This window comes from Sturnus vulgaris, chromosome 10, assembly GCF_052056855.1.
Source record: "Sturnus vulgaris isolate bStuVul1 chromosome 10, bStuVul1.hap1, whole genome shotgun sequence".
NCBI lineage: Eukaryota > Metazoa > Chordata > Aves > Passeriformes > Sturnidae > Sturnus > Sturnus vulgaris.
Window position 1 is genome coordinate 4,025,632 of NC_142252.1, and position 19,584 is coordinate 4,045,215.

A 19,584-nucleotide genomic window follows, 5' to 3' on the forward strand; every position below is an offset into this window, starting at 1 on the left:
GCACCCTTAAGAAGTCTAAATTTCCCAGACAATGTTCAAATCCAGCTGTAATCCTAGGAAGACAGCTTGGGATAAATGTGAGTTTAGCAAAATGAAGCTGGATACAAAGCATCATGCACAAATTTGAATTACTTAAAGGCTCTTGTGTCTCTCTAATTCCTTACAAGTATTTTCTGTCATTATTCCTTTTCCATTGTTTCTTCTTACTCTAACATTATTTTGTTTTCTGTTGCAGCTGAAATAGGGGATTTTGATGAATCAGAAGATCGAGAACACCTTAAAACAAACCAATATTTGCCAAACCAGGAAAAACTTGAAGGAAAGATCCTGGAGTTCCACAGGAAGCATGTGTAAGTGAGGATTAATATAAACCACTAAGGTAACCCCTGGACAGCAGGTGGGCTTGCCTGGGAGAGGTTGAGCAGCTGCATGACAGGATGACATTGGGACTGTGTAAATTAAACACCATTGACCTCGAGCAAAAAAAGTTTTGTGTGCTGATGGTTACACGGTCAGGATGGAGTTGTTTGGCAGTGATTTTTCTCAAGTGATTTTTGCAGTGTACCTTTAATAACGTGCCAAAGGAAGCTTACATGTAATAATGAGTTCAGGTGAAAATAATTCTTCAGATTTTCCATTCTACAAAGTTTAAGCTCAGTTTTACCAGCATATGCAGAGCTCTTGCTTTTGTCTAAATAATTAGAAATCAATTGCATCATATTCTTTTGCTACACATTAAGCATAAGGGAGATGGAGAAGGATGGAGGGAGTGGGGAAGAAATAACTTCCATCAGAATTCATGCAATACTTTATTTTACAGCTGGATATTTTTGAAATAAGGGAAGATTATTGGTGACAAAGAAACTCTGCCACAAATATAAAATTAGTTCCAACGTGCAGTCAGGAACTGCAGGAATTTATTTTCTGTAACTTTCAAGACCTTGCATATTAGGATTTAGCAATTTGAAGTTTTTTTAGAAATTCTGAATGTCCACACTCACATTTTATTGTGCATGGTTCTGTGCTTTAATCCAAACTTACTTTATTGTGCATGGTTCTGTGTTTTAATCAAAATTTAGATTTTCCTTTGCTGTCTGTAGGTGAACTCATGGATTGTTGCTGACTAATTTTCTCTTACGACTGAATAAAGTTTTTTCAGGGCAGCATCTATGTTTAAAGACACATCCTGTAGTGTTAGAAAATTAGTTCTAGAGTTTCAGTAATTAATGTTTGCTGTTTATGATCAGTCATTTTAACTTGTTCTGAAATTATTGCTAATGATGAAATGTCAGCTTTGTGGATTCTTCATGAAATCAGGTGGTTACTTTTTTCTGCTTTTAAACATTTGAGGTGCATGTGGAAACGATGAAGAAACAAAAGAAATGTTTTTAAGTAATTGAAAGTAATATTGAAATAAATTAAAATATGTGCTAGGATTCTTTACCTTGGAAGAAGTAGCTGGAGGAGAGAAACCATTCATTTAATTATTTTTCTCTTGTCTGAAGAAAAGTGCTGAAGCAATTAGTAATTTGGAAGCAAATTAAAAGGGGGAACATCCTTTTCACAGAACTAATAGTGACATTGTGATACTCCTGCAAGGTGTGCTGTGGAGTCTGAAGCTACAAATGGGTCATGCAAGGTTTTGATGACACCGTGCAGGGTAGGCTGATGGCTCTCAAATTTGAGGTGAAATGTGGGATTTTTAGATCTAAGTACCCCCAGAGCATGGACAGAACAGCCCAGTGTTAGTCACGTACCAGAATTCTGTGGAGTTGCTTCTGCTTGTGGGGAATTTTCCTGGTTTACTTCTCTTGATGGAAAGGTTGTGACTGTTTTCTGAGTCAGGGACTTGTAGTTTTGTTAAATAGATTTGAGCATTTATTTTCAAACAAGTTACTTCTAATCATTGGTTACAAGGAAAATGTGTATTTTTGCCTGTCAAGAAGGAGTCAGAGGAAGGTTAATAGGTTAATTCCTTGTTTCATAAATGTACTTTTAAAAATTAGTTTAATAAGAATTGCATTTAATACAGCCATATTATTAAAATGATTGTAAATCTTATTTTAAGTCAGTGTTTTAGAAGTGTACATGCAAGCCACATTCAGATTAACAGCTAAGGCACGAAATTAGAAAAGGTTACCTTTGAATGTTAGCAATACCTGGGTACCTTGAAGGCAACTTTCAAATTTCCCCTGTGCCTTTGGAAACAATTTTATTAGAGAGATGTTATTTTGCAAGAAATGCAGTCTTAAAATTAGCTGTGGCTTGCATGGTTTAAGCCCAGCTCAGCCCCATGCTGCTGCTAGCTCCCCCTTGGTGGGTTAGGGGGCAGATTTGAAGGGGTGAAAATGGGAAAATTCACAGCTTGAGATACAGATAGCTTAAATAGGTGAAGCAATGCAAATAGGTGATGGCATGCAAAGCAAAACCAGAAATTCATTCTTTACTTCCCACTGGCGGGGAGGTGGAAAGCAGCATCCCATCATGGGTAACAGTGACTTGGGAAAACAAGCACCACCACCACTGTCCTCCCTTCCTCCTCCTGCCCCCAGCTTTAGATGCTGAGCACGAGGCCATATGGGATGGAATATCCTTGGGGTCACTTGGGATCAGCTGTCCTGGCTGTGCCTCCTCCCGAGTCCTTGCTCCTCTCCCAGCCCCTCCCTGGAGCTGTGTGTGCAGCAGGAAAGGCCTTGGCTCTGTGTGAGCTTTGCTGAGCAATAAGGAAAACGCTGCTGGGTTTTCAACGTGTTCCCAGCTCAGACAGAGAAATCTCAGCCTGGTACCAGGGAGGAAAATTAACCCCAGCCCAAACTAGCATACTCATCCCTTCCCTCCTCCCTTCCTCTGGGAATATTCACCACCCTTCCCCATCTTCAGCAGTTGAGGAGGGTTCTGAGTTTTCTCAGTGTGGACACATTTATTCCTCATTTCTGTTCCAAGGAGCAGGCAGGAGCAGGGACCTGGGCATTTGGCTTTTTCCTGGTGACGCACAGTGGAGTTGGACAGACAAAAATGCTTCTCTCTCATATTATCACAGTGTGTCATATTTTTACTTTTTTCATTTATTTTAATTTTTTAATTTCCTTTAATTTACCTTATTATTCCCCCACTTACCTTTAGCAGATTAATATTTTTGAGGCCAGGTTGGATGGGGCTTGGAGCAGCCTGGGATAGTGGAAGGTGTCCCTGCCCATGGCAGGGAGGGGGGACTGGATGATTTTTTAGGTCCTTTCCCACCCAAATCATCCTGGGATTCTGTGATTCTTCCACTGATTATTGCTCCTGACAGAGATTTCTTGTACAAACCAGGTGTCCAGGAAGAGAAACCCATTTCTGGCAGGATGGCTTATCTCCTCCAGATTGTCAGATTATTTCTGTGGCACTTTCTTTCTGCCCGTTTTCCCTTTTTTTTTTTTTAATTTTTTTAATTTCTTCACTATAGCTATTAGAAGTGGTAGAATGTCATCACCCTCAATTAAACAGAACCTGTGTATCCAATCCATTCTGTAAATGGAGAATGTTGTGATTGGAAAGATGGCAATTGAATGCTTGTTTTCTATTAAATATGTTTTTTCTTTTACACTTAAAATACTTTCTTTTACTTTAAAAAATAGTAATATGGTTTCTATACTTTGCAAATGTAGTAATGGTAAACAAGATGAGTTATATTTTTGGTGTAGCACGTTAGTTATTGCTTCAGCAAGAGGCTGAGTTAACTTATATTAATTCTACAGTTTATTAAAAATAAAAGATGTATATTTTATAGATGGTGTATTGGTGCTGGTGCAGTTAATTCCTGACACCCAGACACTCAGAATAAAATGTATTCTCCTTTCCTGTGAGTAGGAGAATACTTGCTGTGAGGTGAGTGCAGGATTCAACATGACACATTTTGCCTGTTTTCACATGTCTAGGGTTTCTTTGTCTGTACATACATAAATCAGGAAAGAAGAAGATTTAATAGATTTATATTTACTTTTATCCCTCACATCCATTCACAACTTGTTAGCTGAGTTGTCCATGAATTTAAATTCTTTAAAAATTAGAAAAACTAACTTGACACTTCATCTTTAAAGTTCTAGATTAATCACTGGGTTTAAATGCTCTGTAAATCACCTAACACTTAACAGCATTTATTTTGAGTCCATTTTTTGTATGGACTCATATTTTTGTATGTCCAGTATTGTATCACACCCAGTGTTTGTGTAGCTGGGTGGTTGTAAGGAACCTCACCACTAACACCTATTGCACTGAGAGCAGTTTTTGCTGGAAATACTGATGTTAGTGTGTTGTCCATTGACCTGGGGAAGATTAAGTAGATTTATCTGCTTAATGGCTGGACAAAATTAGAGCAGATTGTTTTGGGGCTGGGCTGTGCAGCTAAGCCTGCAAGGCAGCATCTGAGGGCAATTTCTGTAACTGCCTCTCTTTGTACCCATGTGTGGAACAGTCAGAGCTGCCTGGTTCTGCTCCCAGCTCCTGCTCACCAGGCTCAGCCTTCTCTGGTGGCTGCAGGCAGGTTGTGTGCAAATGAACACTCAAAATTGACTGGTATCTTATTTTTATTCTTTTTTTTTTTTCCTGAGATGTGCTATGCTTTGGATCATATCTAACAGTACATGAAATAAATGGTTTCTACATCAGTTACACCAGACTGTTCACGAGAAATTTTTAGTACTATAGACCTCCAAATTTTCTAGTTGCCATTTTTTTTGTTTTTCCCTTCCTTCTTTTCCAACCCTCCTTCCCAACCCTCAGCACCCTCTTTAAAAGACAAAGCCCTGCTTTCATTCTTAATGTCGCTGTATTCAGAAGAATTGTAGCAGGAATTAGCGTGGGTGGCAGTTCCACACAGTGCTCTCAGAGTGTAACTCAGGAAGCCCTGGCCAAAAGCAGGATTTATGATCTACCTCTTTTGTATATATTTAATAAATAGGAACTCCAGCTTTTTTGAGGCAGTTAAGGAATCTGTGGTGGAAATAGAAACAGTTAAAGCCAATATTAAAAGCACTTACTCCAGAGTTACTGGAAGAGAAATCTGCTTTACCAGCTGAAGCTCTTAGACATAACCAGTACATGCAGCAGTAACACTGGTAGAAATGCAGCTACAACCCTCTGTAGTTTGGCATTTCTGTTTCCATTTGAAATCAGGTTTTTGTACCTTTTATGCTCTTCCCTTTATATGACATGGTCACATAATACTGACATTTAGATAAGGGTGGATTACAGACTGATATTGTAAAGTCAGGAATGACATTGAATCTCTGCCTTCTGCAGCTGGTAAAATAAATTTGTGATTTCCTGCTGTAGTGTTTTAGATTCTTTGTTTTCTCCTCCAGAATGAACAAGGCAACAGAAAAGTGCTGAAATGCTTTTGTCAAGCATGTGTGCATTCAGGCTTAGTTTCTTAAGGCATTCTGTTTGTGTTTTATACACTCAAGAGAATTTTAGTAAGTGTAATTGAAGCATTGCTTTCCCTAACAACTTCTATTTTTAAAACTGCAGCATATGAAATCAGTTTCATAATTGTATTCTGAATTGTAGAGACAGTTCCTACTTGGAGTTAATATGTATTGTCATCATCTCTAGTTCCTATTAAATTCAAAATTATATTCTCTGTTTGTATTTTTAAAAAAATCTATATAGCACTAAACAATTGTTTAATCTAACACATACCTCTAGGTAGGTAGAAGGAGGTATTTTTAAGGAGGTATTTTTATATTTAAGGCATTTTTAAGTATGACTAGAAAAGCCAGTCAAGGGAGCAGGAGAATTTATTTAGTACCAATGTTGTGGTTGGCACTGCAGAGTACACAAAAATAGGTAATGCTAAAAATAGTTAATCATCTGTTTTAATAAAATGAAATGCAGATTTATTGAAGGAAGGCCATTTTCTTCTTAGAAAAAAAGACTTATAAAATTTGCTTAGTCTGTGTGTGTGCAGGAATCTAATCTGGGTTCAGCACTAGTTGTTTGTAAATAGAATAATATTTTTTAGCACCTGTGTCTTCCTTGTATCAATACATTTATCCTAGTGAACTGCACATGGAAGTAATTTGGTATTTATTATTTTTAATCATTGTCAGTAGTGATATAGGGGTCAGTTTATCCAGCTGTGGCTGATGCAGCCTCATTGCTCTGAGTGCCCCAGCAGGTCCTGTGCTGCTGCTGGTGTTTCACAGAATTCCAGAGTGCTTTGGGATGGAAGGGACCTTAAAGTTAATCTCACTTTGACCTGCTGCCATGGGCAGGGACACCTTCCACTATCCCAGGCTGCTCCAAGCCCTGTCCAACCTGGCCTTGGACACTTCCAGGGATGGAGCAGCCACAGCTTCTCTGTGCCAGGGTCTCACCTCCCTCACAGGGAAGAATTTCTCCTAATGTAATCTTAATCTCCTCTCTTTTAGTTTAAAGCCATTCCCCCATGTCCTAGCACCTTCTGTCCATATAAAATGTCCCTCTCTCTCTTTGTTAAAAGCCCTTGTTAAGAACTGAAAGGCCACAATGAGGTGTCCCCAGAGCCTTCTCTTCTCCAGATGAGCACCCCCAGCTCTCTCAGGCTGTCTCCAGGGCAGAGGGGTTTTACCCTTGGAGCATCTCTGTGCCCTCCTCTGGTCTTGCTTCATCTTGTGGCGTGTCCACTTATGCTGAGAACCCCAGATCTGGAGGCAGCTCTGCAGCAGGATTTCCTTGGGGTTAGCACAGGAGAAGGTTATTCTGCTTTTCCTGGTTCTCCTGGACCATATCATGCCTGAAATAGTAGCATTTTCTTTTGCTAGTAGCATTTTCTTGCGGGGTGTTTGTAGTTCAGAAACCTCCTTGGGTGACATTGTTATATTAGTGATAAATACTTTTTTGCTTTGTCATGTAACTGGGGCATGATCAGTAGCAATTCTTGGACTTGATCATCTTCAATATCTTTTTCAGCCTTAATGATTTTATAATTCTATGATTCAAAGAACTCTTTCTTTTCCATCATTTGTTTGTTCTTGGAGGATCTTTAGCTCTTTGTCAGGACCTGTGAACTTACAGAGTGGTTTGACTCACAGGGAAAAGCTCTTGTCAGTACAAGTAGCTGCTGAAAATGCACTACAGTCTAATATACTCCCTCTCATGGCAAAAAACTAGGGGGATTGAGGGGGGAAAAAAGGACTGTTTTCATGCAGGAGAGCAAAATGTTAGTGGTTTGGTATCAGCCAGCCTGGGGAGCAGTGAGTGAGGGCTGAAACTGTGACAGGGGTGTCCCAGAGTCATGAACAGTCTCTGTGTTGCTGCTCTGGACCTTGTGCACAGTTACAGAACAGTTGCTCCTGTCTCTGTACAGCTTCCTCTTGTTTTTAGAGTAATTTTGACAGCAGCTGAGTTTTTATTTTAAAGATCCTTCTCTGGATTCCTTGGCAGGGAGGGAATTATCCAGCCAAAGGCTGGGGGAATGTGTTGCACCTGGTGGTAATAGAGTAATAATTTTGAGGTCTCAAAACCTGACCTGAAAAGGATCATTCTGTTGCAATATTTGCTTTGTTTCTTTGTTGCTGGCTGTGCAACCCTACCTGCTCTCACTTCTTATCTTAGTTAATGCTAATGTGTACACAAGCAAGCAGGAGGAGCATTGTGGATTGAATTTAGATTTGTTCAGCTTGATGGTTTCTCACTGAAAAAACTCGGAGCTAATTGATATCTCTCTCAGCATCTGTCTTGGGATGCCCTTGACATTGGCCATCAGCTGTGCCATTACAGAACTTGCAGTGTAACACGATTGGAGTGAAACAGCCCAACTAGACCAGACAGAAAATTCTCATTTAGTGCCAGAGTTCAGACTAGAATCAGATTGTTCTTAAAACTTTATTTTTCTTCCTCATTATAGGGGTCAAACTCCTGCTGAATCTGACTTTCAAGTGCTTGAAATTGCCCGGAAATTGGAGATGTATGGCATCAGATTCCACCTTGCCTCTGACCGTGAGGGCACCAAAATCAATCTGGCAGTTTCACACATGGGTGTGCTGGTGTTCCAGGTATGGCAGGGATGGCACACTGTCTGTCCTTTAGCATGGTTTGGAGTAAGTCTCTCATTTTAACATCAAGTGTCTCTGATGTCTTGAAAATTTAATGTGTTCTGTGGTCAAGGAGTGTCATTTAAGCCCTCAAAATAGTGTTTGGTGCAGCTTGTTCTTGTGCAGAGCATCAAAACCAAGTGACAGTAAAGTAGAGGGGCTTTGTTTGAAGTTAGCTGTGTGATCAGAGAAAATCATCAATTCATTTGGAACAGCCCTGGGATAGGTCTGTCATCCTGGAATTTTGGTTTGGTTTCTCTTGTTTTCTTTATTTTGCTGGGTTATTGTTGCTCTTATTGTATAGGAATGCTGATTGATTGGGGGGGATTAGTGTTGGAAGGGCCAATTAGTGTTACTATGTCAGAGTGCTGTTTATGAATGCAATGATAGGGTTTTCCTCTCCCCAAAACACAGACACAGCTGATTTACTGAAATATTCCCATTTGGGTGCTCAGCTGTGTCTTCCCTGTTCTTTGGTTACTGTGGGGCAGCTTCTTTTGGAGGTGCATCAGCCACTGCAATCCTGCAATTCCTCTCAGACTGCTTAGTTCAAGGGAATATTGTCACCAGAGCTAAAAACCCAGCTGGATGTGTCCACATACATGTCTATATACCCACAACAGAATTTTATTTGGTACTTTGCTTTTCTGAAACTTTTGCTAACATTTGATCATTCTCATTTTAATTCAGGGTAACACCAAAATCAATACCTTCAACTGGTCCAAGGTCCGTAAACTGAGCTTCAAGAGGAAAAGATTCCTTATAAAGCTCCACCCAGAGGTCTGTGTAACTTTTACTATAATATAGACTGTTGGAAAAAATCCCTGTTCTGCATTTTATTGTGAATATTTCTGGAGTTTGTGATTTTATAGAACAGCCTCAGTGGGCAGGCTTCGTTCAAGTTTAAATCTTTCCTTTCTCACCCCACAATTTAGAATCTTTAGGTTTTGTGTTTCAATCTCAGCTTATCCTTGATACAAGCTTACACATGTATAAATGTAAGGCAGAAAAATATTACTAGACCCAAGTGTTTGGTGCATCCTGTCTCAGTACTTCTACTTTGAAAAAGTTGCATCCACTTTCTTATTCAAATGAGAATTATCTGATACACCTCAGGTAGGAATAGGTGGCTGAAACTTGTTGTAGTTTAATTTGAAGGATGGTGTGATTACTCTTGCTTCATTTTTGCTATACATCTCTATAGCACAAGTGTTATTTTTCATACTTAGTTGATTTACAATAGATGTTTTTGATTGCAGATGTCATCCAAATTGTTGCTTCCATGATGGATGACTAGATTTGCATTCAGTGTTTAGTTTATGTTAAAATAGAGGAAAAAACCAACTTTGGGCATAATATGATTTCATGTATCAAGGATACCTGAAACAGGACACACAGTCTGCTCATGTAGCAATGTGTCTCACAAAGACACCCTCAGAAATTTCATGTGGTAACTGTACTCTGACATATGCAGTATTTTCCAGTAATTTCCAGGAGACAAGCATCAGAACTCTTAAAAAAGGAATAGTATTTTAAAATAGCTATTTCACTTAAATAACTCTATTTCTTTGAAATTTCTAAAGGTAGGTTGTATTGAGTATTGAGCATGTTTCTAAAGTCAAGCGCTTTTTAAACACTTCTAGTTTCAAACATTTTTGACAGCTATGAAATAATTTTTAACTGCATTCAGAATCACTCCCTCTGTTTTAAGGCAGATGAGAAGTGACTTAGCAATATCCTGCATCTTGCTGGAGTTCAGCTTTTTTGCTGGCACACATTTGTGCCTTCCTTTTCTCCTTACAGTCATTTGAGGTGCTACTGAACTTCTATGTTTTTTTTTTTTTTTTTTTTCCCAGGGCCCATATCAAGATACATTGGAGTTTCTTTTGGGAAGTAGGGATGAGTGTAAAAACTTCTGGAAAATCTGTGTTGAGTATCACACATTCTTTAGGCTCTTCGACCAGCCAAAGCCAAAAGCTAAAGCAGTGTTCTTCACCAGAGGCTCATCATTCAGATACAGGTAGGGAGAAAAACAACACACTCATTATGTCTTTAAAAAATGAGATCAAAAGGAAAAAAATATTCTAAAGACATTCCATCTCTAATGCTCCTCCCCTGTGGTTGATAACCTTTGTACTTCTGTGGGTTCACAGTGGGCGAACACAGAAGCAACTTGTGGATTATATTAAGGACAGTGGGATGAAGAGAACCCCATATGAAAGGTAAGATGAAATAATTTTGTAAGGTAAAATATAACTGAGACTTTCACAGTGCCCTTATTGCCTAAATTTCAGTGTTTTAATGCTGCTTGGAGGCAGGCTCATTCTCATTTAGCAAATTTAAGGTAGCTAAACTAAAATGTAAAGAATTGAGTATTTTGTGATGATATAAGAAGCTTAGGAAAGTTTTGGCACCACGTTTTGATGTCTGTGGACAATGTGTGGTTTATCTGTCTGAAAGTTCAGCATGTACTGAAGATTCCATCCTGTTAGTGAGGACTTGTCTGTGCCACTGGAACTGTGCAATCAGCCAGTGGCAGAGCACATAATGGAACCCAAGTTTGAAACTGTGACCTTAAATACTCAGTTGTTTCTAAACACATAAATATATAAATTAAGAACATGCATTTTCATTATAAAATTGTTTTTTTCCTTATTTAACTCTAAAGCTCCCCAGTCTACATGTGGGAAACTCCTCCTACTCCAAATCCTAATCTAAACTACATGTGGGAAACTCGTACTCCTAATCCAAGAGATTATAGGGATTTAATAAGATTTTTTTAAAAATTGCATTAATCTACTATAAATAAATATTGTTAATGTCTCAGACTCCAGTTGAAGGCCTTTTCTATTTGAAAATTTGATTTTCTATTTAGTTATTGACATAGAGTGGATCTACCCATGAATGTAATGCAGGATACCACTTTTTGGAGTCTAACTTACAAAATTTTACATGGTTGACTGAACTTGTAAAAATTTGTACAATTGTTGCAGATTAGCTCATTCTGGTTTTGAAGCCATTTTTCTATAGATGTTTATAATAATGGCAAAGGATGGAGTTAAACTAAAATGTGCTGTTTAGTATTCAGTTAGTATTCATCCCAGAGTTGCTCCTGAAGTCTCCTTCAGTGGTATCAAGAGGTACCACTTGTCCCAGGTAACAAGTGAAAGGACAAGAGGAAACAGCTTCAAGTTGTGCCATGAGAAGTTTAGGTTGGATACTGAGAAAAAATTCTTCACTGAAAGAGTGGGCAGGCACTGGCACAGGCTGCCCAGGGAAGTGTTGGAGGCACTATCCATGGAAGTGTTTGAAAAATGTGGAGATAAAGCACTTGGGGATATGGGTTAATGTTTGGGGAACAGTTGGACTTGATAATGTTAGAGGCCTTTTCCAGTCTTAATTCTCTGATTCTGTGAATGATCTGGATCTTGCTTTATTCCATTTTTGTATATTTGTATATACTCTTGCATCATTTAATTTACAACTCTTTTGACCTTTTAAAATTTGAACTAGTTATTAACAAAACACGATAAAATAAAGCTCGAGATATTTCAGTCATGTCCAGAAGTGCTGGGGGGAGGAATGAGGCTGATGCATGTGTTGGATGCTGACAGGCTGCTCTGTTCCACAGGAGGCACAGCAAGGTCAGAGCATCCACTCGTACCTCGAACACAGACGTGCCAAAGCAGGTCAGTTCTGCAGTTGTGGTCAGGGACATGCACAGAGAGCTTTCTGAGCTACAGTCAACTCACCAGAATTGCTGCACTGTTTGCTCTTTGTCTGGCACAGTTCTCTTTGTTGGTATTACTGATTTGATAGTTGTAGCCAGTGGAGTGTGAAGTGAGTAATATTTTACTCAAAAGTTCCACTCAACTGAAAAGGAAGTGTAGGGCTTTCTAGTATGTTGTTATTTCAGAGGATTAGTTTATCCCCAGGTACTCTCTGACTGCTCCCTGGCAGCCTCAAAGCTGCAGGACACAGCAATCATTTCACTGGATGCTCTTATATTACATCAGAGAGGTTAAGGAAGCATCACAGAATTTCACTGTCATTTTGTTGTTTTTCTTTGTAGATGCTTGTTCAGCTATATAATATATGCTTTTAACTTTCCAGTTATCAGAATTAAGGAAAAAAACCTTGCCTTTTACATGGCCTGCTGGATCAGGTTCTGTGCAGTGTCTGCTGTAAAGTGAGCTCCTGTGAAGCATATATTCCTTCTGCATATGGATGTAACTGGATGTTACATTTGCTTTTATCTATTGCAAAAACCTTTTTATCTGTTGTGTTTCTGCTCTTTTTTTTTTTTTGCCTTTTAGAGTGTCCCATTCACTGAGGGCTTGAGAACTCCAGGGTCTCCTGCCTCAACAGCTGCCCCCTTCCACTCGGGTCACTCCTTGGCCAGTCCTGCTTCTATCCTGCCCACGTTTGCTGAACCCAGCCCTTTCTCCTTGGACCCCCGAGCACCATACACAAGGAATCCAGACAAAGCCACTGCAGCACCAGTGGAAGAAGTGGGGAGGAAGCTGATGCAGCAGCCTGGATCTCCCGTGCTCCAAGGTGTTGGGTTTGGTAGTGTTGCAGGAAACTGTGACCCTTGTCCTGTTGTTGAGAGTGCTTGTGGTGTAGATGTAGATGTAGAGAGGAGTAGTAAGGAGAGCAGGGTTGCTGGTTGTAAAAATGACAATGATGAGGATGACTTTACCACGGGTGTATTCGTTGCTGAAAAAGAGCAGCAGCACGGCAGCCGAGGTGCCCCTCTTTTCACACTGACAAATTCTCAGTTACAGGTGTCAGAGGAGTTCATTGATGATGACCCAGCAGAAATGTCCTTTTTTGCTGGGGGCTCTGAGGCATTTTCCTATGTGTACAGTGGGTTAGAATTAAAGAGTTCCGAGTTTTCCAAGTGTCTGTCAGAGTCAGGTGCTTTAACTGCAGATGCCCTGCAGCAAAACACAGTCTCTGCTCAGTCGAGCCCTGACAGGTACTCAACCGAGGCCGTGGACATGAACATGGAAGAAGAGTTTGAATTTGAAGAAGGCAGCGATTTCAACGGCAATGAGAGGCCATCAGACACCTCGGAGCTGTTCGAGGTGAAGGCTCAGGCGAGCAGAATGCAAAGCCTCCTGAGCCCGTCGGAAACCAGCTCCCTGCTCAACAACCGCTCCGAGAGCAGCTCCCTCAACAACCTTCCTCTGAACGGCACCTGCTCCCTGCACACCTACGGCTCTGCCAACCATTCCGAGGCCAGCTCCATGCTCAACTTCCCCGCCTACTCCGTGCGCTCCGAGTCCAGCTCCGCCTTCCAGTTCACGGACATTATCGACCAGCTGGAGCAGCTCAGCTGCCCGCCCACCGCCACCGAGGACTCCAGCAGCAGCGACACCGACTCCTGGGACTCGGGGACAGCTGCACCCCTGGATGTGAACCTTTTCTTTAGTAACCCCTTCGCTCAAAACGCGGGAGACAACTATGCTTTTGATTTTCAGAATAATTTAAAAAATCTCACGCAAGAAGACTGGACAGAGAAGTCGCAAATCGATTGATTTGTCTTGATTTTTGTGATGGATGCCTCCACGCTTTTCAGGCTTGGAAGTCAATAGGCTGTGATATCAGTCAATCCAGTGGCTGGATTTTAAATCACATAACATGGTTGATTTTTAATTTTTTTTTTTTTTTACATTTGTGTGTCTCTTCAGTGTCCCTCAAAGCATCCAAGTTTTGATGCATCACACTACATCAAGAATGGGTTATAATAGACGATAATATTGGAAAATACTACATTTAGGAAAAAAACACTGATTTCAGAGAATTTGAAGTATCAACTGGCTCATGCAGACATCACAACTTACAGTATACTGAAGGATTTCTTCAGCTGTAAACATATGTGTAAGAATCTCATATAATATGCTGTTCCTCCAAAATCCAAATAAAACAGTTACTTTTGCACATATTTGTTAACCAGCAGCTGCATCCACTACATTGCCTGTTTGCCTGTGCTGTAGCAAGATCCTCGTTTTGGTTTTGCTTTTGTTTCCATAATCAAAACCTGAACAATCTTCAAATCATCTCTGAAGGACAGTTTTAAAATACCAACCTATGCAACACATCTGTGGTGTGCTTTGAAGAACAAATATCCTATAGCTACCTTTGGAAGGTAATTTGGAAGAGGGAATGTGTGTACAACCAAATGGAAATAGCAGTTTCCAAACTTCTTTTGAAGACAAGCTTATTTGCTGACTTCCAGGTGTCTTCAGCAGTCCAGCAGCAAACGTTTTGCAGCAGTTTGGAGATATACAGAGACTATAAAAGCACTTAAACCCCATCACATTGCCCTTCTTTCTCATTATTAATAACTCTGCATAAAAATACTCTCAGATTGTTTCAGAAAAGTGTCCTGGATATGTGGAGGACAGCTGGTGGTAAACCTTGGTGTTAGCTTTAACTTTTTTTTTTTTTTAAATACGGACTGTATTCAGAAAAATACTGTAATTTTTCTGAGAAATTGAGTTGTTAGGTGAGGCAAATATTACAGACAACAGAGCTTCAGGGCTTTTGTAAATTCTTTTAGACAGGTGACTTTGGTGTGAGACTTGAGTTGTAAGTTTGGAAGTGTAATGGAAAAGACAACTGAATTGTTGCTTAACTGGTCACATTTAATTTAGCAACATTTATTGAGGTGAAACAACAAAAGTTACGAAATGTCCTTCTCAGCTGCCATGGCTTGTGGGGGTGAAATTCTGAGCTTCAGCTTGTAAGAGCATTTTTTAGACTATATACAAGCAAGAATGGGAAATCCAATCTTGTGATGGAAAGGATCATCTCCTTCAGCCACTTGGTTTTGGGCTTCCCTTCTGCCCAGTTTTCAGTCCTTTGCAGAGAGAGTGCAGTGCTAATACAGTCGATGCCTCCAAAATAAGCAGCTCATGTACAAACATAACTTTATGGTCAATATTATTGCTACTAGTTTAAATATGGTCTTGATATATCATTAAAGACCTTCATTGTTTACTCAAACATTTAAAAAATACTATTAGTTCTCAAAATTCTGATAACTAAAACTTCAATGGAATGCTTTTCAACGTGAGGCAGAACTCAAGGAGGTAAAACCTCCTTTAGTCACCCATTTCTTCCAGGTTAGTTTTACCAAGGGTAACTATTGTGCACAGTGCTTGCTTTTATCTTCTGTTTGAGTGGAGTGTGTGTTGTCCTGTGAGAAACCTGTCCCCTTCGCCAGCAGCACAGAAAGACAAAGCACATTTAGAACAAAATATTAGCTCAGACCTCCAGTAATGCACAACGAGGTGCTCTGTTTGCTATATGTTACTTTGATTTTATTTCTTTCCTGTTGAATGTGTGTTCTGGCTCTTTGTGGAACTTTTTTCAGGCCTGTGGAGATGATGTTGTGGGTGATATTTTGGAACAGGAGTTGGAGGGAGGTCTGCAGTAGTGTAGAGAGCTGGTTCCTTGAAATACATTTTTAGGTGATTTGTCTGATTTCTTCCCAGAATGAACTACATTATGGAACCTCAGGAAGAAAAAGAAAATCAACAAAAAGACAGAATTCTGTCTGCAAACTCTATAACAGGTGGTAGCATCAGGGACAAGTATAGAGATAAAGATGTAGAGAAAGGCTGTTGATGTCTTTGAGCTTTTAAAAAGAGAATCAGGATTCAGCTATTACATTTAACTGTGTCTGCCTCTGTTTCATGTCCTGTGCCTCAATCACAAGCATTCCTTTAAATGTGTTAGAATAGGGAATAAATCTAACTAAATTCTCCTAATTTTCAAAAGATCTTGGGAAAAAGCTGCCTGTATTTTCAATGTACAGCCTTGCCAATTTGCCTTCTTTGCACCATAGTTAGTTTAAAAAGGCATTTTCAACGTTTTTCTTCCTGTGTTTTAAACTGTGTGGATCTTTTATTGGCAGTTCTAACTCTCAGGGATTCTCTCTTTTTTTTTTTTTTTTTTTTTTAATATAAGGAAGCAATGAGATTCTTAATCCTCTTTTGTTTTCCAAAGGAATGGTAGTAACTAGGATTTCAGTTGTCTATCTTAGGGCAAGTTGTGTGGATCCACAGGTGAGGAAGAGGTGAGGGGAGCTTTGGCCCTGGTACAGATCTGTTTAGATGAAGTTTTTGGTACAGACTGAGAGTTCAGAGCTGCTGCTGTGCCCTGTTAGTTTTATCTGTGCTCTGGCTGACTGATAGCATAGAGCTGTCATGGTTTCCTTCTGTGCTTCACTTGATTTCCAAAGCCCTATGGCTTCTGGGGATACCTTTGCATGCTGAGCTGTGCTGTTTTGTTCAAGGTTTCCCAGACAGACACAAAAGAGCAGAAAATTCGGTTCATAAGTAGAGTTTTTATTACAGCAAGAAAGCTGTGAGCAAAGGTTCTTCATCATTTCCTTCAGAGATATAAGTTCAGATTCACTTTCTGATAGAGATGGAGAGAAAACCAGATGCCCTCAGAGGGATGTGGCAGCTCAGACCTTCTCAGGGAGCCCAAGCACCATGTGTGGGTTATTTCAGTGCAGTGGAGCTGTCCTCTTCTCCCCTGGCTGTCTCCTGAGGTGGCTGGAGAAGGTGACACAAGGAATGTCTTTCCCTGCTCTGTCCCCTTTGTTTATTTTTGGGTGGCGTGAGGGGAGTGGTGAACTGGAGAGCAGTGTGGTGTGTCCTGAGTCCTGGCAATGCCACTTAACTTCCAGCATTATACCTGAGGTTTTATTTTCTTGCCACAGTGTTGATTTGTGTTTATTTCCTGAGAACACAAGTTTTCCTTTCATGAAGGTGAGCTGGCAGTGTGAGAGGCAGGAGCCTGGCAGACCCTGGCCAGTGACCTCTGCTGTGGGAACCACATGGCATGGAAAACAGGGGAGATGACTTAGGAAAAATGACAAGATCGAGAAGATCTTTGTCACATGCAAGAAAGGAGCATTTGAGGAGCTGTGCTAGAGCAGATAAAACCTGGGTGTAAACTTGGTGACTCTGTGGCCAGCAAGTGATTGTCCCCTGCTCCTCCAGTACCCAGGTACATCCTTGCACGTTTGCTTTGTGCCCCCTACCCCACGGGGAGCTGGGGACACACACAGGTACGAACATTTCTAGCCAGTGCACGGGTTTTAGTGCTGTGCTTTTCCAGTAGGAGAACCACGGGGGTTTCCACGTGTGTTCTCCCTGTTGCCTGGAAAGGCTGACCTGGAACAGAGCAAAAGGAACAAAATAGGAATTTATTGAAAGGATACACCTTGGGCAGTGTAAAAGCCTGGCCAAGGCTGCACCTAAATCAAATCAAAGATGGATCCTGGTTATGAGTTTTTACACTTTTATAAGTTTTGGTTCATCTACATATTGAGGTCAATTATCCAAGCACAGCCCCAGGCTATGAAGTCTCAGCCCTGGCTCGCCCCTTTCCCTCGCTGTTGTTTTTGCTTTTTGGGTACCAGTTGTCCTTGATTCTCTGGCTAGAAAAGAATTGTTGTGTCTGACTCCCCCGTGAAGAGACCTTACTAACACCTAACATGAAGTTTCAGACTTGCACACTAAGCAGCAGAGATGCTGAAAAACAGAAAAACTCAAACCCAAGGCATCATTCTGCTGTACACAGTGCAGCCAGCAGCTGTTGCAGCACTGGCTCAGCAAAGGGAGTGTGCCAGGGCTGCACAGGAAACAGGGCTCTTTTCCATCCTTCCACGTCCCTCTGTTCTGTTCAAACAAACACAGGCAGCTGTAGGATGCATGCCAGTATTAGTGGTTTTTCCCAGTGAGTCAGGCTGCTGGGCTTAGCTCTCTGCAGTGCTCAACTGAACGTTGTAATGTGACTGAAAGAAAGCAAAATGGGTGTTTTGAGTGAGCAATTTAATCCCCAGCTGTACTTCTCCATGTGTGTATTTACAACCCTTTAAGCATCACTTAAACACATTTATTAAATGTAAAGCACTACATCAGAGCATCTTTGATCATCATCTATGCAGTTAATGAAACTTAATTTGCACAAAACATGGGTCATGGAATATTCTCTGACCTATCCACCATCTGGTTAAGCTTTAAGTTTACTAACCTGTGTTATCTATTGTGTGTAGACTTTGTAATTTTAAAGTATTCATTAGTAAAGTAATACATGCTGTATATTCCCAGGACTTGCCATATTTTATCTTAGGGTGGAATAGGGCAATATATCAATCTACCCTCAACTTTCACTTTAATTTCCAGTAAATTTCAGAGTCGCTGAATAATCTGGATGAAACCAAGTATTGATCTCCTTTTTCCTGTGCTTTTTTGTATTGTGGTCATAGGTGATTTTGTTTAGGTTTTTTTTGTTGTCTTGGCTATGGTTTGGTATTGGGGGTTTTTATTTTGGTGGTGGTAGATTTTGTCTAGTTGCAAGTCTTGGTTAGGGGTAAGATTTTGTGAAGACACTAATAAAAGTTGTTATAATTTTATGCTTTTTTTTGGTGCAAACCTGTCGGTAAGTCATTCCCATTATTGTCATTTTTGCAAAATGTTCTAAGCCATAATGACTCAGTACTGAATGAGTGTAATCACAGGTCTCAGTGTAGTCCTTTAGCTGTCATTGCCTGTCATTTTTAGGGACTCTTACACCTCACTTGTCACAAGGGCTGTGTGTATATGTATGGCTGTACATATACATTGTCTGTCTGAAGATGGGGAGACTTTCCACCATAAAATCCTCTTCATTAATTACCTGCCCATGGGCTCCCATGGCATTACTCCAGTGGGTGAGCTGGAGGTTTGGAAGTTCAAATTTGGAACTTGATGAATTGAACCTGATCTGTGGGAAGGTTTCCTGTACTTTTTCAGAAGTCATAATGTTCCTCAGTTGCTGGAATCATAAAATTCCTGTTTATTGGTACATCCAGGGGTACGTGTGCCTTGGTTAGAGGGACCCCCCCAGTTCCATAGGTGCTACTCTGGCCAGGAAAAGATTACATTCAAACAAAGAGAGCTGGAATTTTTTTAATTGATCTCTTGAACTTTATCTTTTATATGGTAAATGTTTATTGAATTATATGTTGGGATTTTGAGTATCTTTGTGTCTGTTCAGATTGCCAATTATGAATCTACAGATTTGTACTAATTCATAATTTTAATTGTTTATGCAATAAAACAAGGAAAACTTTGATATCAATGACAACGTGGGCTTTTTAGATTTATTTTCATTACCCTTACCTTTGAAATAGAATAAATATTTGTTCTCCTAGCCAAGGCATCTTATAGTTTCATTCCCAGCTTTGTCCACACAGTTTTCCCCCTGTAGCAACTTTGTTGGAAATAGAGCACAGTAGGCAAACACTGGTGTGTGGGTTTCAAATTCCTGGTTTGTGCAGACCTTTTGCTTGGGATACAAATGGGACTAGAAGCTCAGCTATCTTTGTAGGAATTATATTTATTGTGATGACCTTTCCCTTGAGCTCTCTCTCCTGCATACCTGTTTTTATTGGCAGATTATCCTTTTTTTGCAAACATAGCATGTGAAGGTGATTGCATGTTTTCTAGCTGGCAGGTGTCTG

The 19,584-nt window shown here is 40.2% G+C and overlaps 1 protein-coding gene across 5 annotated transcripts in view; it reads left to right on the top strand.

The window, feature by feature from the left end:
* FARP2 (FERM, ARH/RhoGEF and pleckstrin domain protein 2) overlaps window positions 1-19,584 on the top strand; it is an 80,556-nt gene that overhangs the window by 27,851 nt on the left and 33,121 nt on the right. For all 5 annotated transcript variants that reach the window (XR_015805634.1, XR_015805636.1, XR_015805635.1 and 2 more), the window contains exons 7-13: window positions 236-350; window positions 7,868-8,015; window positions 8,745-8,834; window positions 9,911-10,074; window positions 10,208-10,276; window positions 11,686-11,743; window positions 12,371-12,611. Coding sequence is in view for 1 of the 5 variants with exons in the window: in XM_014870378.2 (XP_014725864.2) it covers window positions 236-350; window positions 7,868-8,015; window positions 8,745-8,834; window positions 9,911-10,074; window positions 10,208-10,276; window positions 11,686-11,743; window positions 12,371-12,611 (885 nt within the window). In the remaining 4 variants the exon portion in view is untranslated. The remainder of the gene's footprint in view (window positions 1-235; window positions 351-7,867; window positions 8,016-8,744; window positions 8,835-9,910; window positions 10,075-10,207; window positions 10,277-11,685; window positions 11,744-12,370; window positions 12,612-19,584) is intronic.